At 30.3% G+C, this 25960-nt stretch overlaps 2 protein-coding genes across 2 annotated transcripts; both read right to left on the bottom strand.

Annotated features, from left to right (window-relative positions):
• Positions 1–423: 423 nt before the first annotated feature.
• On the bottom strand, positions 424–25960 carry LOC119669831 (probable ATP-dependent RNA helicase CG8611). The gene is made up of 8 exons (XM_038079862.1): positions 25746–25960; positions 25021–25612; positions 23990–24959; positions 23841–23925; positions 23434–23624; positions 23224–23375; positions 857–1046; positions 424–801 (listed from the first exon to the last, which is right to left on the bottom strand). The coding sequence occupies exons 1-8, from the start codon at positions 25797–25799 to the stop codon at positions 615–617; spliced, it is 2421 nt and encodes an 806-aa protein (XP_037935790.1). The 5' UTR covers positions 25800–25960; the 3' UTR covers positions 424–614.
• LOC119673310 (nuclear cap-binding protein subunit 2-like) lies at positions 11597–12189 on the bottom strand. Its single transcript, XM_038084574.1, has 3 exons — positions 12145–12189; positions 11873–12090; positions 11597–11813 (listed from the first exon to the last, which is right to left on the bottom strand). The coding sequence occupies exons 1-3, from the start codon at positions 12187–12189 to the stop codon at positions 11597–11599; spliced, it is 480 nt and encodes a 159-aa protein (XP_037940502.1).

Genomic DNA, 25960 nt, shown 5'->3' on the forward strand with positions numbered 1-25960 from the left:
TGTTTTTACTTGTCTTGCTTTCATTTTCTCTATTTATATTATATTATTTTTAGTGGAACTTAATTAAAAAAAAACGTCTCAAAATTAAATTTAAAAAATGATAAATTAATTCGCTTTATATTATATTTTTAAAAAATAATTATTATTATTTTCCTTTTACTTTTAACTCATACACTCTGCTTTTTATTTTAAAATGCACAAATAATTATTATTTTTGTCTTTAAAATATAAAACTCAAAAATAACTATTATTTTTGAAAGCAAAATAAAACTAACACGTCGGGCGTTTTATTTTCAATAACAGAAAATATGTTGTATATAAAATATGTATATGATTGATTATATGTAAATACCTCAAAAAATTATAAGAACGTCCTTTAACAGATTTTGTTTAATTGATTTTATAGCACTTAATAACACAAAAGTCAAAAAAAGTAAAAAAAACATTTGGCAAACCACGTTATAGTTGTTTTTTGCAATTCTTAAAGAAGAAAGATTCTTATTCTTAAGAAGGTTAATATTAATATTTACAATCAAATCTTTTTACGCTCTTCCAATAGAGATATATGGATAACCATATCTTATAATATCTCCATGAAATCTATTTTTAACTATTTATTTTCTTTTCTTGATTGGTGGTAGTCCACTATCAAACTCAGATGTATTGAGTGCTCGGGAAGTGGGGAGCATTTTCAGTAGAACATTTTTTACTGGCCGATTCATATTTCTCACATTATCCGTGACTGTAGTGGCGAAACGACGTTTTTTCGTTTCTTTTTCCACTTTTATTCTTTCAGGATCCCTGAAAAATGTATATAGTGAATATTTAATAATTAATTTGAGGATAACTAATATACCTTTCTGTGTAAGTTAAACGATTTGTTGGTGGCTGTTGTTTGGGCAATGAATGTTTTTTCGTGAATGATGTTGGTGGATCTTTTAAACCAAAGCTTTTAGCAAAGTGACCCATATGAGCATTCTTAACGCTAAAGATTGGTTTCAGCTCCTTTGGAAACGTGGAGTAAAATTTCATCCAGGAGACAAATGCTGCAAGAAAAAAATAAGAAGGATGTCGATTTTAGATTAATGTAAAAGTTTACAGAATGGAAATAAAAGTATGTAAAAAAGCAAATACAAAAGTTTTCGACTTTTGTAAATATACTTAACCTTATATGGAATAGTTGAATTCTAATTTTTTTTCTCCATTTATTTAATTTTATACTGAAAAGTTCAATTCTAATATTTTTTTTTTCATTTTTATTTCCTAGATGATATCTGGCATGTTCTGCAACTATTTTTATTTTTATTTTTGTCTTATTTATAAAAATTTCTATAACTATTATAAAATAAATATATTATTTTATAATTATTATTATATTTTTAAATATACTTAACCTTTCCTATATGGAATAGTTGAATTCTAATTTTTTTTTCTCCATATACTTAACTTCAATTCTAAGATTTTTTTCCAATTTTGGTTTAGAGCCTTTCTATTGGCAATATATGTCAATTCTAGATGATATCTAGCATGTTTTGTTGCTATTTTAATTTCTTTTTTTTTTCTTATGTATTATCTATAAATTGATATAATTATTATAAAATAAATTCTATTCGTTTGTTGGTTATTATTAATCACTAATCTGAAACTGTTGTTTTATTTTTCTGTTCAGAAATAGCTTTTTATTTTGAATATAATAATAATATACAATAATAAAAAAATATAAGAATGGAATAGAATAATAAAAATATAAAAAATAAAATAATTATATTATATATTCTGAAATACAAATAAAGAATTTAGACATCCATTACGATAGTGTTTCCATGATTTTTTTTTACTGCAATAAACGCTTAACCGAATAAAAAGCATTCTGGTTAGGAATACCTGATTACCGACATAATTGAAACATCTAACCTCAGTATCATCTTTTTTTTGTAGAGAGAAACCAGAATGTTTTAACAGGATCTGTAAAGTTTCTTTAGCACTGCTAGGCAGAGGTGACTAAACTGTGATATGAGACACTAACATCTTATTGTGATCGTAGTCCAGATGTTTTATTAGATAACTCATATTCAGCTCTATACCGAAAAAAAAGAAAAGATGACTTTTTTAGGATCAGGTTTATTTTAGAATAAACCTGGTCTGATGGTTACTTGGAATATTGTAATACTTACCATGACTTCGACTACAAATCGTTATTCAGGATATTATTTTATTAATTTTACAATAATTTTTCAGACCATAGAAATGCTTAAGTTAGTTTGATTTAACGAGCTTGATACAGCTCGGATTTAGTTTAAAAATGGCTGCTTTTTTCAAATCATGTTACCAGAAATGTTTAAAAGAGTTTTCAGAAAGATGACTTTATTGCTATACAATTTTTTGCAGAGATACACATCTATGTGTCACTTAAATATTTAAAGATATTAAAATAAACTCAGATGTTTTGCTTGAGAAACAGTGGTTGAGGCGCACACAACAACAGCGGATTTTCGGCCTTCCGGTTAAAATGGTTGGTTGGTTGGTTGCAGTGGCAGTGACAGGTCATTAGATAACTTCCATGTACCTCAATTTGAGATTTTTTGTCGTTTTGCTACCACATTCCTCGCAAGAACCCTTGCATAGAAGAGTAGAGACTTAATCCATACCGCCGAATTTAGATAATTTAGTAGATCTTTCACTTCGTTTTCACTGACGAACAGTTTGACAAACTATCAAAGAATTAGCTGTGCCAAAATTCTTAATCACTTCCAACCGCTATTCAGAAATAAAAATCTCAATGCTAAGAACAGGAAACTGATATACCTATAACCAAATAATTCCTCCATCACTTCTATATGGATGTGTAGCGTTTAGCAAAGCTTTAAACACTACTATTCGCCAGCTAGAAATTGCACAAAGCCAGGCTCTGAGAAGACTTTTCAAAGTTCCATGGTACATTAGGACGAATGACATCCTCAGGTACCTCAAGATTGATCCCATCAAAAAATACATAAAGGATAGAGCGTAGAGCCCTGAATTTATTTTCGAAAACTTGCAGACTTACCAACACCGCGTTATCAAATCTCAGAATGGTTACAATCAATCAATCAATCCAGTACGTTCCCAAGGGAACATTGGGCCATAACGAACTTTTTCCAACTGTCACGATTTTTTGCCAGGGTTTTAATTTCTCCAAAGGTTTTTCCGCTTGCTTGGATTTCTTTCTCCAGTGTTCGCTTCCACGTTTGCTTGGACCTACCAGGTCTTCTGCTTCCTTGAGGATTCCATGTTAATGCTTGTTTGCAGATTTCATTTGGTGCCTTCCTCAAAGTGTGCCCGATCCATTGCCATTTACGCTTTTTGATTTCGTTTGCTATAGGAAGTTGGCGCCATCTTGACCATAGTTCGGAATTTCTAATAGTGCGGAGCCACCAAATTTTCAGAATTCTCCTAAGGCATTTGTTTATAAAAGTTTGCAGTTTATGAATCAGGTTGTTGGTAGTAAGCCAGGTTTCGCAGCCGTAGAGCAGAACGCTCTTAACATTACTGTTAAATAACCGCAGCTTGGTGTGCTGGGAGAGTATTGAAGATTTTTCAGGTCTCGAACTTTTACTAAATAATTTTTAAATCACAATTTTCGAGCATAACAAATAATTGTGAAATATTTAGAATTTTTCTTTATGCGTTATAAGTTAATATGAATAATTGGGGAAAATAAAAATTGAGCACTTCAGAGTTAATAAATTCATTTTCATTTCCATTAAAACATCAAACACAATTAAGCAGATTGGCATCAACACATGTACACATTTTTTAAAATATTCAATAGAAGGACTTGCTGCGTCTCATATGTAAATTGCACTTCACTTCAACTCAATTTTTATTTAAATTTACAACTGAAAAATATCAAATTACATTCGAAGATAAATATCTAAACAAATATGTTCAGCAGCAATTTAACTAAATTGAAACAAATGCAAAGCAACATATCTTCAACAATAGAAACAACCACAAAAGGATGCGTCAGTGAGCTTGCGTATCCTTTTCACAATAAAAACCGCAACAATGGCTGCTCCGGCAATTATGCATAGATACACGCATACACACACATATTTCAATAGGACTAATAGATATAGAAATACACATGTCAATTATACAAATTGACAAGAACATTAAAATAAATTAATTAAATAAACTGCTTATGTATAGTAAAACGCATTTGTAGTATATGATATCCCACAAACACTTCACCCGTTGTGCGCACTAATGAGTCAGGATACAAAGGAAGAGCATCCTTCGAATTCATCTTGCACAAACGCAATTAAATGTGAAAAGCGAACACATTATGCAGCCATTATCCTTGGAAAATTGCCAGGCAGCGGATCCTTTCGCCATACACACACAGTGGCAGCACACGTCTGCCATTTTGTGCTTTTCCTTTTCCATGTCCTTTTGGAGTTTGGAGGACAAAAGCTAATTGCAACATTAGTGGGCGGAGTTGATTGTGATACTTTTGTGGTTTGCTTAATTGTCTTAATGCAATTATTGTGAAGAAAAGGCATTAGTGAAAAATGAAATGAAAGCAGTTAAAATGAATGGCAATGAAATTCCGTAGAGAAAGCCACAAGGACCGCAAAATAAATTTTATTTGTCAATGCGTTTGTATTGTGTATTCGAAAGGATAATGAATGTTTAGAATGCTGTTAGGAAAAGCTTTTGCATGGTTTTCAGTCTTAAATGCTTTAGCCGTGTTGCAAAAAGGCTGAGTACTGCATAATGTCGCACAGGACATACCACAAATTAATTTCGACGTATGTCGCTATTGTAGTTAAACCGAAAAGTACTTTTCAAATTGCAGTCTATTAAGTCAAATAAAGTGCTATGTACGATATGTTAAATTAATGTTACTAAAGGATCCTTTAATCATTTTTTTCAACTGAATTAATTGCATACATCAAATAAAATAAAAGCAATACATCTTAAACTTACTCCATACAAACTGTAGATAATACAAACTTCTTAATATATTGTTATTATATACTTTAATTCTATAGAGTAATATACGTTAATTAATTAATTGACATAATTTAACCTTTATAAAAACAAACGCAATCTCAATAAAAAGAAAATTTTCATATTTTCTGGGATAGAATATATATTCTACGTCTGTGGACCTGTGCCGCATATTAAACCAGCACTTTTTCAAAAAAAAAAAAACTACAAGCCAACGAAGCAATCAGCCATGAATCTGGAAAAAGGTGAATGATTGACAAAGGCCACATTTCACATAAAAATAACAACAACAATATATAAACTATTTTTTTTGATCAGAGAGTTTTTTTATCAAACAGTAGTGAAATTGCAATAACAAAAATTTATTATTATTTTAAATTAATTAAGTTTTTGGCTGAAAATATAGCTATTTTGAAATTATGCAAAACACCGTTCAGATTGTGTTTAAACATCGCCAAGCTTATAGTCAAGTGTGAGCAATCGCGGCATCCACAGCGCGGATAGCTTATATAAGTCCAAATATTGATATAAAATATACTAGTTTAGTTGAGATGCCCAAGCTTTAGCAATCGCGTGAACTTTCACTCGGCGGTTATCTAGGACTATACCAGAATTTAAGTAATGTAATGTTATCGTTACTGCCGTTATTATAGTGAGTTTTTCTATCATTAATCTTTATTTTTATCTTTGTGAGTTAGAATATGGATAAGGTAGGGGGAAGTTAAGATGAAGTGAGGTTTATTTGAGATAAAGAATGGCTGAGGAGTGAATGGAATTTTATTGAAGCTAATCTGTTTGGATAGGAATGAAGCTTGTCACTTCAATGGGTTAAAGTCAAAGATCCACAGGGCTTTATATGAGCAAGGATAAGGATTTGTTAGAGGGCCGCTGAAAAGAGGGATACATTTGAGATAAGAAATGAATGAGAAATATGTGAAATTTTATTGAACTAAATCGTGGTGAATAAGTCTTGCCCAATCAATGAATTATATGTGCATTGGGACATAAAAAGAGTTAGGTTCCATAATAGGAATTAATGTACTTAAAAAAGTAATAGTTTTGCACATACTATACTCCGATCTATTGGACCAGAATAGGTCCTGCTTTAAGAGAAAGGCGTCGTTCTTCCTTGGAGATATCAGACTAAAGCTTGTTGAGAACTTTGGTGCTATGTATTCATAGTTTCAAATAGTTAATAGTCAATGCTTTTATTCGACCTCACTGATGTTAAGTCCATTGTAATTGATGCTGATATAACCATGATATGACTAAAGTAATCAAACTGGTTGTTGTATTACTCAGTTAGTTGAAATGAAGGAAGAAACGAATCCTCCTCAATTAGCTTATAAAGCCGTTTTAATTCCACAATTTCTCGTAATAATGGGTAGAAGAATGGTCAAGTAAGAACCAGCCAAAAGCATTAATAAATACGAGTGCCTGACCAATGCTTATGCTGGAAATAACGCTGAGTGAAGGGAACACACAAAATCTTAATCTTGAACATAGACACAACAGGTGTTCTGGTGTCTTTTCCTTACCGGTAAACATGTGATACGGTAGACACTAAAGAATAGGCCGAGCATAGCCCCATCTCGCGCTATGATCAAGTGCCCTACTAAAACAGATATTAACCTAGATGATTATAATTTGTTTATGTGTATCAAGTCAGCGGTTCTACATTTGAAAAATGTAGAGTTATTGTTAAGTAATTCTATTATAATTTTTTAATTTATATATCAAGATATTCCTCCGAAGTTTTAATGAATGGGTATGTTTACAGTCGATAAAAGGTGTCAAAATAATATTTCAACCACGCTAATTTATGTTTAACTTCCAGGGTATTAATTTTTCCCAAACATTTAAAACTCCTTAATTGCAAAATAATATTATATGCATGAAAACCGCAACTAAAACACATAAAAGGACATATATAATTAGGAACACAATGCAATGCATGTAAAACACTTAATATGGATAGATTATAAAACCAGTGAAATAATAGATTTTTGAAAGCGAAGGACATGCAAATGCGTAATTTTCAAGGAAAAGAATTGAAAAAAAGGGTGGGAAGAAATGGACTACAATTGCATCACTATAAAAGGCAATAAAAAAAGACTGAATAAAGCACCACTGAAAACGGAAATGGAAACTGTGCGAAATTCCCAAATGGCCTGACTAATCATTGCTATACTCATAGAGACGAACTTAAGGACAGACGAATAAAAGCAGAGCAAAAATGGAATTTACAAACTACAAATAAGTGAGAAATGAAAAAAAAATTAAACAAATGAAAATAAACAATAATAAAAATAAGAGTAGCTAATAAAAGTCAGAGTCAAACACATCGAATCACTTCAATAAAGTGGCCTTTAGACATCAACGCGCGTTGACAAACACACGAAGTCTTCTCTCTCCATTGCACATTAAATTTACCAACAATTTTTTAAACACGCCTCCAGCAAACAATGCAAAATTTGTGCACTCATCAGTATTAAAGCAATCGCTGAAGTGTCGACAGCGGCTGCTATGCGTAATTTCCTTACGAAAAATGATGACATTTAATTTATAATTTTAATTTATATATTTATATTTATTTTTATGATTTCAATTTATATATTTATTTTTATATATATTATATTTTATATAATTTAATTTTTTTTTTTGGTATTTTTTAATAACAAATTTTCCGTAGGTGCACAATGCAATTAATATTTAAAACAAAATTTTTATTGTAATTTAATGTTTGGTTATTTTTTTTTAGCCCAAGGTTATTAATATTTTATTTCTCCTTAATAAAATGTTTTGGAAATTAAAAAATTTTACCTAGGTAGAAAATACAAATATTTAAAATAAAAGATACAATTCATTCATATTTGCAAACCATCGCATGCTAACGACAAATCATGCGTGCATTTAAACGATGTTTATCCTTCTACTTCTCAAAATAAATAAAATTTTGCATGCCGACCAAATCCGACTGTATATGCAAAAACACGATCGTGGTTGAAGAAATATCAAAATTTTTTGATTTTCGTCAACGCATTTTTTAAAATTTCAAATGTTACTATTACACAAACAAATTTCGCATTTCACAAAGTAGGAGAAAAGTAGGAGAAAAAAATTCTCATGTGAGAGCGATTTTTTAGTATATTTGTTATTTTATCTGGGGCGTGTTTAAAAAATGTTTAAAAAATTGTTTGTGTAATGGCAAGCGCGCGTTGACAACGAACGTTGCTGTCTAATGGGCCCTTAAGAGCTAAAATAGCATTTATATGCCAGGATTCTACTTGCAGAAAGGATAATGCACAATAATTGCGCGTCTGATTGCTATACGCGAGGAAGGAGCAAAAAGTTTGTAGTTGCATATAGAAAAAAATAAAAAAAGAAATAAAAAAAAAAATAAAAAAAAAAATAAAAAAACAAAACATAAAATTAAAAAGCCATTACAAGTGTTTCGCATGAGCAAAACTATAGAAAAAACACAGGATATATATCCTGTATCTCGTTAACTTTACAAGCAAATTGCAAAATGTACAATAATTGAATCAGTTTTCCTCTTGAAGTTTACACAACTTTTTCGAGTTCTGCTCTTTGGACTGCCCTCACGTATTGTCTTCGTACTTCTCAATGCTTGAAATTGTTTTTATTCCTTTTGTGTTTTTAATTTTGAAGCAAATCCTTGCAGTCTACATGGTTCAGAGCCAGGACTATGACAGTTGTAGCAAATGCTGTGTGTGTCCTTTAAGTTTTGAGCTACTCGTTTTTGTTTTTAAGTATTGTTAATGTATCGTTTCAATTGTTGTTTTGAAATTGTTTTTTATATCCTATCTTTCCCATATAAAAGGAAACAATTTTATAGATTTTTATTTAATAATGATCATTTTTAATGATTTAATAGAGTTCGTGAAAGTAATAAAAAATGGTATAGCAGAAGTCAAGGTGGTGGACTAATGCATGGTTTTTTTTTTTTGTCAGCCTTGATTAAGAAAAAGCATTTGATGCAGTATGGATTAAGAGGCTGATCTCAAAACAATTTTGGTAATACTGATTTACTAAGCAAAAATTATTTTTAGGATCTTTAAAAAATGAATCAATTCCAAGTTAACTTGAACATTTGCAAGATTGTCGCTGTTTTGCACGGTTAGGTTTCGGGTCTCTATTCTTTAACATCTATACGACTATAACAAGTAACTATGTTATGCTGATGATTGTGGGATGTACTATATCAGTTGAAAAGTCCCAACGTTGACATAGATGAAAATAGGTTGGCATTATTTATATATATTATCAATATACATAATCAATATACATAATCAATATATATAATCAATACGTATAATCAATATATATATATTATCAAGAACCCAAACACCAAAAGTTCCGAGTGGAAGGTGGCAAATAACTGAAAATCTGAAAACTTTGATTTAGAGAAGACAAAAGTGAAAAGCATAACTCACAAAAAATTCACTCCAGAGATCTGAACAATTCTAGTAAGAGACTAAACCAAAATGGATGTCACAGAACAATGGAACATCGTCACACAACTCTTTCCTCGAAGCGGTAATTTTTCGTTCGGTAATAGTAAAATTGTCACATAGCGTTTAATGAGGTTAGTAAAGTGTTTGTTCAATTACTTTTGTCAAGTTTTTTTACTTAGAATTCTAAAAAAACGTGATCATTTTTACGCACCTCTCCTTAAATTAAAATTTCGGACACTTTTTGCAGAGAAAACCTATAAAATTGGAATAACAAATTGAAATTTTTTTACTTTAGTGCAATGATAGTACGAAAATCATATTTGAGGATCTTATAGACAATGGTCTATTGGACAATGAATAATGGACTAATAATCTTATATAAAAATAAGAAATTTTCAAATAGACATTTTAAAAACTCTTTGTTAACTTAAGAGCAAATTTGACAATATAAATGTACGTTTAATGCTCAATTTAAAATAACAAAAATGAGGTAGAGCAAATGTTTTGTAGTACTTAAGTACTGTACTCACTACAATTAAACTGTGATTTAAACATGCGTTTGGTAAATCAACTTAGTTGAATACTTTACTGCACAGCATTGAACATTAATAATATATTTTTAATAGTGATGATATTATACTGTTACCTAAAAAATCTCGAAGCCTATACTTTAATAGACTGCAAACAAAAATAATAAGTGCTACAAGATATCACAAGTCCGTCGGAAGTAAAATGTGTCTAAGTAAATATATACAGAGTTGATACAGTGTCATATAATTGATTTTACAAACATACTAAATAATTTATTACTAAGCATACAAAGTCTTTAAAATTTTTAGTTATTAATTTTAAATACTTACTATAAATTTTATATGATTAATCTAATTAATATGATTGAATTAAATATCGTTAATAATTCTATTTTATATGATTTAAGTAATGAAATTTAATTAATAATTCTATTTCATATAACTTAATAATATAATAAAAAAACTTAAAATATAAAAGATAATTAATTATTAAACAACATGGTGTTCATTAATATACTTCATAATATGTTTGCTACTATAGAGCATAACACTGTCTTCATTACCGAACATATTAAGCATTTACACTATCAACAACCATGGTTGCGCTACTGCCGATGCTTACTCACCACGTAAATAGGCAAACCTTATATTTTTGTATGAGGCCAGTATAAAATTACATCAAACGCATACTAAGCCAATCACATATTTCAAGTAAAAAAAGGACAAAAAAAAAATCTATGCATCACCTTTAATATACTTTCATTAACCCTCGCATACAAAGATATATAGGAGTGTGCAATAACAAACAATAATAGAATAAGTGTTGTTGCTGTCTGTCTGTCCACTCAGTACCAAAAAACTTTATTCCGTTTTTAGCTCCCTTCGTATGCATGAACAAGGAGTTATGCGTACATTTGCTCTGAGATTAGAGTTTCTTCTATATACATGAAATAAATAGTTCAGACATGTATAGACATGTTTGTCACATTGCGTATACATTTTCAGAATTCAAGATTTTTCTAACAGAGTCAAAGGGCATGTCATTATATTTTCATGTTTTTGATAAGTATACTGAATGAGAATTATATTTTATTTTTTATCACATATTAATTTTTGTAATTTATAGAAATTTAATAAACAAATATTATAAAATTTTATAATTTTGTAACATTGTAGTGTAGATTTGACACTTTGACAGCGGCTTAAAGTGTAAAAATTTATAATACAATTACCTCGGACGTGACAGAATTGAAGAACTGGTCGATTATGTTCCATTGTGGAATATTTTTGGAACTATTAAATGCCTTATAATAGATTATACGAGCAATTATTGGATCGTAAAATCATTACGTTGCATTATTGCATTACTTTTCAAAACTTTACTGCAGCTTCTAAGTAATTTCCTTTTTTTTTTAAAATAAATTTTTCCATAAATTTGATCATTAAATTTACTTTCTATAATCCACAGCTACAATAATAGTCAATGAGTAGAGTCCTTATTTGGGCAACCTCGCGTCTCCTAATACAGTCTTCTGTCAGTACAACAAAGCAAGCAATTAAAGATTGAAAAACAATTAATACAAATCAATTCCTTTATTCTTTTAAGATTTGTTTAACAATTTTATTTTTTAACATTATTTCTTTTGACAACACCTTGCCAAAACCCCCCCTCTGCTCATCATAGTTAGTACGGAGTTCATCACGTACTTGACCGCCAGTCTTACCTCGACCATATTGACGGCCCTCAACAAACCCAGTATCCCAATCAACTGTAATAACTCGATCATCCAGGCGCGTACTGTTTAGATAGCTAGAAAAAGGAATAAGTTATAGCTATAAGCTAAGCATTAATATCGTAAAATATCATACCGCATTGCATCCTCCGCTTCCGAACGTTGATCATATTCCACGAAGCAGAATCCGCAAGGTGTTAATTTAAATTTGTCTAGACCCATAACTAAGTTACTTATTTCCCCACAACGTGAAAACAATTCATATACTTGTGACTCTGTTGTGGAAAATGACATATTTCCTATATAAAGGGTTTTTGACATTTTTAATACCCGTTGGCGGTCTTCATCAGTTCCCTTGACAGCCAAATTATTAATCATAGATGTTTAATTAACAAATATACTACTTACCTTGAAATGTGGATCACGATACGGATGAAAATATATTTTAGACATAATTCACTTTTTTATTTTAATCAGACTTTGGCAAAAATGTTTAAAAAAAACTCAGACACAATTATTGTCAACGAATGAACTTCCAAAATGTTGTGGACTGATAATTAAATTTAATTTAATAAGTGACTTTTTAGATTACTTAAAGATTTAAAAAGCGAAATCAACTGGTTTTTTACTGCTTTTAGAATTTTTAATGAAGAAACTCAATAGAATTATACTCTTAACCAAAAAACACCTGAACCTGGTAAAATAAAAATACTTCAAATATTAAATTTTTCGTAAATAAAAATGGCAAATGTCAAAAGCTGCTTCTGATTCTATTTAGGTCTGTTCACTACTTTCATTGAGTATGTTCAGTGTTTTATTCTTACAAAATCTGCCAAGCGGTTTAATAGGAATAAATTTGGCATTGCAATAAATCTGCAACAACAATTGCATGGCATTTATTGCCATTTGTTTTTATATTAATAAAATTTATTGGAATTAATGCCATTAATTGCAATTGATGATGCAGTTTGAACGGGCTATTAGGCGGATGAGTAATGACTGTGTTGAATGAAAAAACCCTCCAAAAGTTTTTAATAAAAAAATTTCTGAAATTATGCAGCAAAATATATTCGCAATATTAAAATTTCATTATGACAAAAAAAATAAAATATTAAAAATAAATTTTACAAAAATTATGAGTAAATATTCGGAACATTTACTAAAAGATATTAACTTTGAAAAAAGATATTAAAAGATATTAACAAAAGTTCCCGATATGTAAAATGCAACGAAACTAAAATAAAAAAGTATTTGGTGGACTAAAAACGGGTAAACGTCTTTATTTATTTTTGAGATAAAACAATTTTGTTGCCTTTGATGCTCTTGATCAATATCAAAAATATATACCTATGACTTTATTCGATTTCCATTCAACTCCATTTTCATTCCCCTGACCGATGATGTGACTACTTAGAAACGCAACAACATTTGAGGAATACCTAATTAATGAAAGTTCTAGTAAGTTCAACTTAAATTGATTATGAAGCTTACAAAATCTATTTGTCTTGATTTTATAAACCCAAAATCAAATGCAGATGTCTAAAAGAAAAGTTCTATATTGTCTATCTTTTTTATTTTAAAAATGAAACAGTGTGGTTTCAAACAGTAGTGATTTTGCAACAACAAAATTCTATTATTTTTAATTCATTGAATTTTTGGCTGACAATACAGCTGTTTCGAGTATTGCCAAAAATAGTTCTTAGATGAGGTTCTTTACACAAGAAAGAATTAAATAAAATCATGCATCATGCAATAAATAATGCAACCACAAAGGATTACTATTAAAGTTTAACAATTAAATATAAAAATATAATTAATTAATTCAATTATTCAACAAAAGCAATTGAATTTTTTAATGAACTTTCACAAAATATTAGCAAAACTCCAAGTCAGAACATAAAAGTCAGGTATGGCTTTGGATCAGTTGGTTAAGGTGCGCTGACTCTGAGCTTCAAATTTGGCAGGACAAAAGTTCGATTCCTGATACTTGCAGTCTCATAAAATAAATTATTTACGAATATAATTAAATATAAGAAATAATTATAAGACCACTTTTGATTGACAATACTCATACCAGCTATATGGTCAGCCAGAAATTCAATTAATTAAAAATAATAATATTTTGTTGCTGTAATTCACTGCTATTTGAATATATGGCAATTTTAATTAATAAAAAATTATTTAAATTTATTTAATATCATTATTAATATCATTATTAATATCATTATTATGATAAATTTAATATCATAACAATAGCACGTTTACACTACTGCAATTAATTCAAAATATTAACATAATATTTAATAAAAATTAAATCACAGAAATGCTTTCATTAGAGTAGGTCAATAGCACGTTTACACTACTGCAATTAATTCAAAATATTAATATAATATTTAATAAAACTTAAATTACAAAAATGATTTCATTAGAGTAGGTCAATAACACGTTTACACTGCCGCAATTAATGAAATATATTAATGTAATATTAAATAAAATCTTGTTCAATATTAAATATTAGAAATTTTTTCTAAATATTAGATTTTAAAATACATATAGAGCATTCATTCATCGTAAAGTTAGGAAGGATTCCCTCCTTCAGGTGTCCTAAATATTTCATTAAAAAATGAGAGACGGTGTGAATTATAATTAAACCATAATTGTTTTATATAAAGTACTTGCATACAATTAATTACACTTTAATTACAACAAATCTATTACTAACTATATACTTTTAATTGAAGTAAAATAGCTCCGCCTAAATCATATTTCCTATCTTAAATAATTAATGACTCAAGTTATCAGCGCCATTTAGAAATGAATTACTGCGTCGAGAGTGAGACAGTGAGTTTTATAAAAATTCAATAAGTGAATTGATACACGGACGGCAGGGCAATTAAAGCTGGCATTTCCATTTGTTGACTGGCAAGACAGAGCAGGGCAGGACAATAAGGACAATAATTACTTTATGATGGATTTGTTAAGTGCACATTAAGCACCGTGCATGGAATTATAATTGGACGACTATCGAGTGCGGTAAAAATTAATAATTGAAAATACACTAAAAGTCTTAACGTTATGACATATCGTAAAAAGGATAATAAAGGATTTAAGTAACTGATAGATGGAGAAGCTAATTAAAATCGTACGAGTTCGAAATAATGTCAAACAAGAAACAGAAATGAATTATTGATCAATAAAAATACATAAACAAAATTTAATTGTGGCATTTTATGAAGGAATTTGAGGAAAGGAAAAACCTGTAAGTAAATTGTATGAGTTTCATGTGCTGTAATTATTATAAAAGCCACTAAAGTCAAGACACACAGAAATGTCAGCGTAATCATAAAATAATTATGAATACAATTTATACAATAATTTGTATGAGACTTGGGTGCGAGGACAAACAAATGAAGGGTTAAGTGCACACTTGGGCAATCACGGCACATAAAAGAAAAATCCAACTCACAAATGGCCATTTTTTGGTTAATAAGCAATTTGAACTTAATTGAGTGAGAAGTATTGCCAGATTGTTATAAAAAAAATATGTAGGCAAATTTTGAAAGTTTTGACTAATTAATTATTGAGTTTTCTTAACACCGAGGACATAAAATTATTAATTTCAATCTTTTTTTCTTTTTAAATTAATTGGATCTTACCACTGTTTGGACCATACCACTGTTTTAGGTAATGTCAAACCATCATCAGTGGGATTAATACAAGTGAAAAAGAGACAAAGAATTTTGATTGTAATTTTTGCTGTCAATTCAAGTTATTCTTGATCAGTGCGATTCACACGAGTGAGAGAGAGAGATAGAGAGAGAATTTCGATTGTAATCTTAGCTGTAATTTCAAATTATTCTTGATCATACCACTGCTTCAGATAATGTCATATTATAATCAGTGGGATTCACACGAGTAAGAGAGAGAATTTTGATTGTAATCTTAGATGTCATTTCAAATTATTCTTGATCATGCCACTGTTTCAGATAATGTCATATTATAATCAGTGGGATTCACACGAGAGAGACGAAAGATTTTGATTGTAATTCTAGCTGTAATTTGAAATTATTTTTGATTTCGATACCAAAACAAGTTCAAATCAACAAGATTTGTATTTGTATTTTGACAGCTGATAATAGAATTGAATCATCATTTCAACAAAATAAATTTGATTTTAGCTTTGACAGTTCACTGTAGTACTGTATTGTGCAGTACAAACTTTTACTATTGTGAATAGTTTTGAGGAATGAATGAAATTTTCATACAAAATGAAACAGAACTGTACTTTATTATAATAGTAGGTAGTTAAAAAGTGTTGACATGTGATAAATGTGTCAATAAAATTAGAATAAAAATCGTGTGAATCTATATTTTCGCTTTTTAATCTTAGGTGTCAGTTTAAAATTTTTGATAGTTAAAATTACAATAAAAAATCTTTTTTGAATTCAGTATAAAAAGAATGATTTGGACACAGAAATTCAGTTGCGTTATAAACATGTTTTACAAACTTCAAAGTATTTTAAAAATCAATTGCTTTTGCCGAAGAAATAGTTAGCGTAATGGTATATCAAGACTAACGAACAAAAATGCTAGTATGCAACGATTACTATTAATAAAGGTACTTCATCGACAATTACATTAAACAACATTATTAAACCTCAAACAGTTGACGTTCCCAATTTAAAAATGCATTTCGATAGCAGGTAAGATGGCATTAGCAAAGTGAAGAAAGTAGTTCAAAACGAACTGCAAGCTATTAAGCTACACTGTCTTCTCAAAAACCAATCTCCTTTAAGATTAGACTATATAGTTCTCTTATATTTTGTAATAGAATCAGTAAACCAATTGAACAAATAGGCTTCAACTGCATAACAATGCAAATACATCAATCATTGCAATCTTCTAAAGACTCAGTCAAATATATTAAGAATACTCTCAGAAGCATCAGAGAGTACAGTAGAAATGAGAAAATTTATAAAGATCTTCAAATTTCTATGGTAAAATCAAAATTAATAAAAATTGAAGACATTTAAAAACTATATGTACACTTCACACCTTTCGCCAGAAAACTTGTTCTCAAGACTAAATATACAAGCCTTTGAAAATTAAACAGTTCCACCATAAATCAAAACTAAAAGTACCTTATTTTTTATTATTAGTGTTATTGCTACTAATTTTTTCCTACTACTATATATATACTATACCATTTTCCCTTCTTCATATAATACCTAAACCAATGTTTTGAATTACAATACGAATACTTGGATTAGGATATAGATTTGGAAGAGAATAAGTAAGAAGAAGAAGGGTTGTTTAAGAATGGAAACAATGGATGATAAGATTTAATTAAAACTAGCTCAATTCAAGTAATTTCAAAAGTGGTATAGATTTGAGAGGTCAAAATGCTTTAAATGGTTGTGTGTAATGTGACATGGCAACAAATACAGTTGAGGCATACATTGGGAGTTAATTTAATAATTTGTAAAAAATAAGAAGCACATACCGTAATAAAACCACACAAATTCAGTATGGAGTTGAGTCAATTGATAAATAAAGTTGAATCTGCACTTCAAACTTACCAAGTTTGTTATGAGTTATAAGCTCAAACCTTGGAAACTTAAACTCCTAAAGTACTCCTAAACCTAAAGAAAATACCTAAAGCGATTGTAGCCTAAAAAAATTATTTTGGAATAATTAAATCCAAGAAATATTTTCAAGAATTAGTTACGATAATTATTTGACAATACTTCCAAACGGATGGCTGACTACGCACCAATATTTTATTAAAAAGTAAACCTTTATTATAATTCTGTGCAGTTTTCTCCTCTAATATGAATTTAACCTATTCCAATATGAGATATATAAGTTTTATAATTAATCAACTGCTAAAAGTATTACGAGAATCCACTTCTTGAAGTAATACGAAAATGGATTGTAAGGATGCCTGCATCAAAAACAGTCCTAAAAACAATTTAAATCATTCATCATTAACTAATCATATAATAATGATAATTAATGATTATCATTATAAACTGACAAATAGAAAAAATATTAAAATAGGTGGCATCACCAAAATTCCACTTAACAGTTATCAAGTTGAAATCGAAGCAAATAAAATTTCCATTATATTTCAATAATTATTTCATAATGTCCTTTTTAGGGCTAAACTATTTTTTTATATACATAAACTGTTTCATTTCGAAATCCTTGGCAACATCTAATTAACTTTTTGTGGCTAATATCACGTTTTCAACAGTCCACAACTGCACACCTCCTCCCGGTGGTGCTGGTGGTGGTCTGTGTGTGGAAGCACACGCAATCGAAATTAACTTCCGAATATGAATAATTTTAATAAAAAAATATATGTCGAGTTTTATTGCCTTTTTACAAATACATCAATTTATATTTAACCCAACAGAGAAAGGAAACGAAAGGATTGTGGGTAGATACACGGGCACTTCACCATGGCATCGTTCGGCAAGTGGCAATTTATAATTGGAAAAAATAATGCCACATTTCGGACTTTTGAAGGCAAACTTTTTAAAAAAGCGGTAAAATTGTGGTGTAAAAAAATTATAATTACAAAATTAATATCCTTTGGCATTTATATAATTTTTTTTTTTTTCATTTTATTTTATTCATATTACATATCTTCGAATATGAAGAGGAGGGGAGGGTTTGCATCAGAAATTATACACAAGTTAAGTGGGCGGGGTAGAAAAGTGTAGTTAACACGCGAAAAAAGTTGTAATATTTTCATTTTATTTTTATTTTTATTAAAATATAACATTTTCCATACAAAAGAAGTTGTCAGCAACTTCACGTAGTGGGATTTTTCCACTTCCGCGTGGCCGTTAATAAGCGATCCTTTCGCGGCAAGTCAAAGTGTTCGTTAATTAGAATTCCTGCAATTTTAAGTTTTGTAGCAACGCAAATATGACAGCACGAACACAAACGCGAATAAATTACTGTGAATCTCAGTGGAAATGCAATTTTGTAACTTTTTTCAAAGGATCTGGACTCTTTCACAACTCAACTCAACTTAACTCAAATTACAAAATTAGATTTGAGACGCAATAATGTGTTTAGCACTTAGTCAAGTTAAATTAGATAGAGTTATACTAAATCATTATATGATATACTTTACTTAAAAGATAGTATATATATAGATAGTATAGTATATTTAAAGAAGATTTCCTTCATTATTTAATTCAAAAACTTAAATTCAGTTTGTCAGCCTTTGTATGTGTGTTGATCCTTTTTTTTTGAGTCAGCGCAACTAGGCACTTTTACTCTTTGATAACTGGGGGTACCACAGGGTCCCACCCATCTCATTGACTAATTTATGTATCGCCTATAAGCTTCATGATTATTCAGTGATTGATCTAAGATCTGCGTACCTCCCCGTGCGGAGAGTGATTACTCTAAGATTAGATAGAGATAAGTAGGAAAATCAGGACTCTATCCCTCATGTATTTTTTGATCGGGCCTATTCTAAGGTCTCTTAGCATGTCGTTTGTGCGGTTGTACCAAGGCACTTTGAAGAATCAGCCTTTGTAATAAAGTTATATTATACAAGGGCGGTTTAATAAGTCAGTGACTTTTTGAATTTCCCGCGCAGTTACTCCAAATGCAACAGTGCTGCCGTCAGCTGTAATCTACCAGTGGGCAACTTTCTAATTTTGAGCAAGCTACGTCGTTCAGTTGGTGTTTGATAACCGTTCAAAGCAGACAACCTCGTGAGTTTTTACGAAAATGGAAAAAAGTGAATTTCGTGTGCTGATTACTGGCCAAAATCCACGAATTGGGGTAAGAACTGCTACCCCATCCAGCATATTCTCCAGATTTAGCCCCCTGCGACTATTTTCTGTTTCCAAACCTAAAGAAATGGCTGGACGGTAAGAGATTTGAATCGGATGAAGAAGTCATTACCAAAACAAAAGCGTATTTTGAGAGCTTTAAGAAAACCTATTATTTGGAGGGAATAAGAAATCATCAGTAACTTCAGCAACAGAAATTCATACAAAAATGGTGAAATGTATTGAAACAATCTGCTCATTTCCAAATGTGCGATATATTTTAGAATCTAAACGTGGGTGTACAGGCGTTGAAGATAAAACATGTAGTGGGTGTCCAAAACGTGCAACAACACCAGAAATCATTGAGAAAATCTACAACATTGCTCGTAGAGATCCAAGTTTAGAATGTAGACTACATTCTTAAAAAAGAATTGCGTATGAATAATAAACCCCCCCAATACCTGTCTCACTACTTCGATAAGTGGGACCGTAACCTCCATTTCATCCCCCTATATAATCGTGGCTTTCGTGACCGCAGTCACAGAGTTTACCGCTAACCTCAATTCCATTCACGTGCTCTAACCCCACCCACTTCTCTATAACCCAGTTTCCTTAATGTATGCCCTTGCTTTCTGGTTTAGAAAGCTCGTTAAGTACTTTCCCCTGATTAATGGAATGAAGTTTTCACTGTGGAAATCTTCTCCATTCATTCCTAAAAAGTGGTTTAGTTGGTTCATGTCTCACATGGTGACTTTCAATGCTTCCACCTACTGTTAAAAAAAAAATGTATTCGGAAAATGAAATCCGCATTCGTTGACAATTCAACAAAAAGTGAATTAAAAATAAATTTTTCAATCTGCAACCTGTAGTCTTTCGAACAGAATAAACCCGATTTTGCTTCTCGTTTTATAACTATGGATTAGACTTCGATCAATTATCAGGATCCTAAACTGAAACATGAACGCTTATAGTGGACTGAAGCTGTTTAATCAGCTCAAAACAGCTAAAGAGAGGAAGATTGGCAAAAAAAAGATTGTAACATAAGTTTTCAGAGATGCATAAGGAATTCCACTGATTGATTATCTTGAAAAAACAATACAATTAATTCTGAAGATTATTGCAACCCTTTGGACCAATTAGATAAAAAAATAATTGAAAAAAGACCCGGTTTTCGGCAGATAAAAGTCAATTTTCAGCACGGGTTCACACAATAGTTTTGACAAAGGCGAAATTTAACGATTAAAGTACGAATTATTTAGAGAACTTCAATAAAAAAAGGTATAAATCAGAATGCTTCGATTCGTCGGAACTGAACCAATATATTATTGTTCTTCTAAACCAGAACGAAAAAAATTACGGTGCAAAGCATTAGTTTCAAACACAGCCACAATTATTAGAGTAAACACAATTTTATGCGTAATGGCTTTAATACATCCCAAATCATTGAATTTTAGGATACTATATATTTGCATTTAAAAAGTTATTTTAATCTTATTTTATTAAAAGTCACAATGAAGGATCTTAATTCCAGTTCTTAATAAATTAACCGAAACAATGCATAAGAGATTCGATAATGGAGTTTTCTAAAGGTCATAAAGTCAAATTAAATGACTAGTCTTTGATGTGCTTGATCTAGATTATTTTTAAACTCATGCATTCTGTAAATAAGAGGGAATTGCATTGAAGACAAATCATTAAGATTACTTTTTAATTAAAAATGGACTCATTTTCAAAATGTAAGAACGAGTGTTTTTAATTCACATATGAATGACTTGAACCTCACTTCACAAAAGGAATTGAAAGTATGATTTAATGGAGTTGGCAGCAGTTAGTTACCAACTCTTTCCTCTACTCCTGTATCAAGAAATCTTCCATCCGTTGCATAAATTCTACTAAGTGGAACTAAAATATTGTTGAGATGACCAACTATTTTGACGTCGCTGTGATGGTCTTAATAAAAAGATCTCTATAAATATCAGTGTCTGAGATGCCAGAGAAATTTGGATATTTTTTTGGGGAAAGAAAAAAGAAAAAGAGAAAGAAAAAAATTAAGGCACAAAAATAAATAGAGAAAAAAATAGGGACTTAATAACTGCTTTTCACTTTACAGCCATAAGGGAATAAGAGACAGAGAAGGATGGAAGTGGTTAGAGAAAAAGAGAGAGTGAAATACAAAAAGCGAGAAACAAATATAGAAAGAAAAAAACAAACCGTAAGGGAATAAGAGTCAGAGAAGGATGGAAGTGGCTAGACGAAAAGAGAGAGTGAAATACAAAAAGCGAGAAACAAAGATAGAAAGCAAAAAACAAGTCGTAAGGAAATAAGAGTCAGAGAGAGAGTGAAATCCCAATAGCGAGAAACAAAGATAGAATGAAAAAATTAAGCACAGATAGAATGAAATAGAGAGAGATAGAAAAAAGGGGAGAGATGTACTAAAAGCTCTAGGCAGTTTATTAATAACAGTGAGAAATATTTTGTGTTAAACTTTTTGCATTAAAGATATTTATATCAAACTTAGCTTTTCGAAAAACTACTAAAGAGATGCTTAAGATAATACCTAGTAAATCATCGATCTTAATAAGTATTTATGGTTCTTAAAACCAGCGACAGTTATCAAAAAACAGTATATCGATTTGTTCAACAGAATATCTGATAGTTTTAGTAGTATTTATTTTAAAATAATATATTATATATAGATGATCAAATCTTTTAATTTAATCATATATGTATACATATAAATTGTATACTTCCATATAAAGTAATAGACTTCTTGATTCGCAGTTCATATTAGACCCTACATTATATGTTTTGTATTTTCTCAAAAATAAACTCTCTATTTTGTAATATTCGTAATATTGATCACAATTCATTTACATAGACAATTACTATTAGTGTAATCAATAGAAAAATAGCTTTGGGATATTTACCCTATTTCACACATAAATTCTTTATTTCTTCTTTATAGCGCATGGAGGTGTATATAGTAAGAAACATGAAACGCTTTCAGTTCTATTTTCTCTATAAATAGTACTAATTGTCCTATTTTTCTCGTTTACATTTATTTATTACATTTATTTATTTAGAGAACACATTTAAATATAGAGAACAGATTTTCACTAAAGAAAGTTTGTTCTTAGCAATAAAATACCCACTCTAGAAAAACTGGGCGTCATATTTAATAGTTATTAAATATTATTCTTATTTTCTTCACAGAAAATTATTATTATTTTGAAAATCATATTTTTGATAAAATAATTATATATAGGTTTTTTTTTCGAACAGTAAAGAAATACAATTATATATATATAATCATATATATATATTATTTAAATTTTCAATATTTTTTGATATTAAATATATTAATATCGAAACACATTTTAGATATTTAAACAGATATTTCAAATATCTATTGTTACTTCGAATTAATTCTTTTATGCAAATCACTTGTCAAAAGCTCCCATTATTCTATTGTATGTTTAAATCATGTTTCTTCAATATTGTGAATCTATAAAACAATATATAATGAAGAATATCGAACTAAATTTTTAAAGTATGATCCATCATAACTAATGGACTTATGTATACTGTCGTAAAGTTTTTATGTATGTTATATGTATAACTTCGCTATATACTATTTACTATTCATACTTTTAAATAGAATACGTATGACTTAATATCTAGCACTTACCTTTGCAGGCTTTCTCACGCATTTCTTTATCATCCACAATTAACAATTCAAATTTATGTTGTAAATTCGACGCAGCTTCTTGTACTGTATTCGCCACATCATCAGCATCCTTTAGAGCTTGTAGGTAGACATCCATATTGACTTGTGAAATTCTAAAGATAATAGAAATTTAAATAAAAATGTTCTTTTCTTTATCTAACAATTGCAAACCTTATTCGGTTATCTTCTAATTTCCGCACAAATTTTGCTTCATTTGGCGCTAAAAACAAAACAGCGCGACCATTACGACCTGCACGTGCTGTTCTACCAACGCGATGCACAAAATCTGCTATTTTCTGTGGTGGTGAATATTGTACAACCAAATCGACTTCAGGCACATCAATACCACGACCAGAAACGTCCTATCATAGATGTGGATATATTATTAATATATTCAATATTTAATGATTCTATAGAATAGAATCTCTATAGATTCGTTTCTATTTTATATATCTAATGATTCTATAGAATAGTATCTATTGATTCTATTTTCTATTCTGTTCTATAATAGGAACCATAATCTACAGATTATATTCTATAATTCTATATTCATCATAGTATTTATTGTGTACACTTACTGTTGTTAGTAGCACGCCAGATTTGCACTCTCTATAACCGTTAAAAACGCCTTGACGTTCAGTTTGCGACATAGAGCCGTGTAATCTATAATTAAGAAACGATATACATTAATAGTTTTAAATATATTAAATGGTTTCCTTAAACTTACTTAAAAAATCTTAAACCCATTAACAGTGGCTCATCATCGTCATCATCATCATCGCTTTCAACATGATTTTCATCTTTAATAACTTCTTCATCGTCCTCATCGAGCACTTTTTGTGTTAACTGTTCATTGAGCATATCATGATGAAAATTAACCATTTCCATTGTACTCATGAAAACCATTGCCTTCAATTTTTCTTTCCCTTTAAATTCTTTAGCCAACAAACCCGATAAAGTCACTAAACGTAATTTTGGTGGCACCACAATATAGCTGAGCTTTAAATTTTCCGGTATTGTTAAGACACCAGTTTCATCATCAGTGTCTATCAAATCTTGTGTAGCTGCTTCAATGCTTTCTTTAGCATAACCATTGGTGTTCTTTAGAAGATTTGTTGAATCAGCATCGCTATTATCGATAAATATTGGCGCTTGAAGTGTTAGGCCAGCAAGTCTTTGCACTGCTGTAGTCAGCGTGGCTGAAAGCAACAACCGCTGTAAGTGCACTACTGCTTCTTTAGTTTCTTCTGCAAGTTGCGTACGCTGTTTATCGATAGCCTCAACTATTTGTTTAACATCACGTTCATAGCCCATCTCTAACAAACGATCAGCTTCATCTAATATTAGAAATTTCGATTTACTAAGTTTGAAGGATTCTGTATGCAGCAGATGATCAACTAAACGTCCTGGTGTGCCCACCAATATATTGATGCCTTTACGCAAACGTGCTTTTTCTGCTTTACGTCGCTCACCACCCATTAGAACACCTGGCACAATCCAAGTGTAGGGTTTCAATAATTTCACAAAGAGCTCGTAGGTTTGTATGGCGAGTTCACGTGTAGGTACTATGACCACAGCTAATATGCCAGCATCACGACTAATTTTTGGGCGCATTTCCTGCAATTTTTCAACAATTGGTAGCGCATAAGCTAACGTCTTACCGGAACCAGTTTGTGAGCGGACGAGTATATCTTTACCTGCAAATGTTAAATAAAATTTTATAATGTATTCGCTAATGTACATCTATGTCTTACAAACCTTCTAGCGCTTTTGGTATCGCTTTACGTTGAACTGTGGTTAATTCCGTTATGCCTAATAGATCTTGTAAGTTTTTTACAGCATGTGGATGCAAACCCAATGAATCTACTTTTGTACCATCGAAGAGACGTTCTGTGATTGGTTTTACTAAACGTTGTCCTATTTCTTTTGCTTCGGGATTATTTTGAAATAAGTTGATTTTTTTCACTGATGAATCCGCAGCGCGTTTGACGCGAAATGCATTCACTTTCCGTGCCTGCTTATTGACATGACCAATTTCAGGTGCATCAACTTTTCCCATTTCCGTTCTTTTCTTTTGTGCTCGTTCTTCTTTTTCTTTTTGTTCTAGTAAATCTGCTGCTCGTGGTTGCTTATTTGGATTCTCGGAATATCTGCGTATGCCTGAGGTGATATCATCTTGTGTTAATGCACGTTTTGGTTTAAATGCAAGAGATTTATTTATTTGTCCTGCTGGTAAACGTTTTCTTGCAACAACAGCTTTTACTTTCTGACTTCCACCGCCAAACTGAAAACTAAAGCCACCTGAGGAGCCTGCTGGTTTCTTTGCAAGCCTGAAGGGTTTTGGCTTTTCCTATAATACAAATTTATTTATGATTACTGCTGAGTAAAAAAATATACTTATAAATGTTTATAAACTTTCATGCTATTATTTTATTAAAAATTTTACAAAAACCACGAGTTGAATAACTGTTAAAAAAATTTACCGGTTTGTTGCGCATTGGTTGCGGCGTAGTTGTTATATTTAATTGTATATCCATCACACTTTATTTTCTGAATGGAATTATTAAAACCATCAATTTAATTAAAAATTATTTAATATTTATTTTATTAATAATCTAGCACGTTCACGCTCACTTCTAACTGTAAACAATTCTCGCTAAACGTGCTTTGTAATGTCAACTTTCGTTTTGTTTTTATC

This window comes from Teleopsis dalmanni, chromosome 1, assembly GCF_002237135.1.
Source record: "Teleopsis dalmanni isolate 2A chromosome 1, ASM223713v2, whole genome shotgun sequence".
NCBI lineage: Eukaryota > Metazoa > Arthropoda > Insecta > Diptera > Diopsidae > Teleopsis > Teleopsis dalmanni.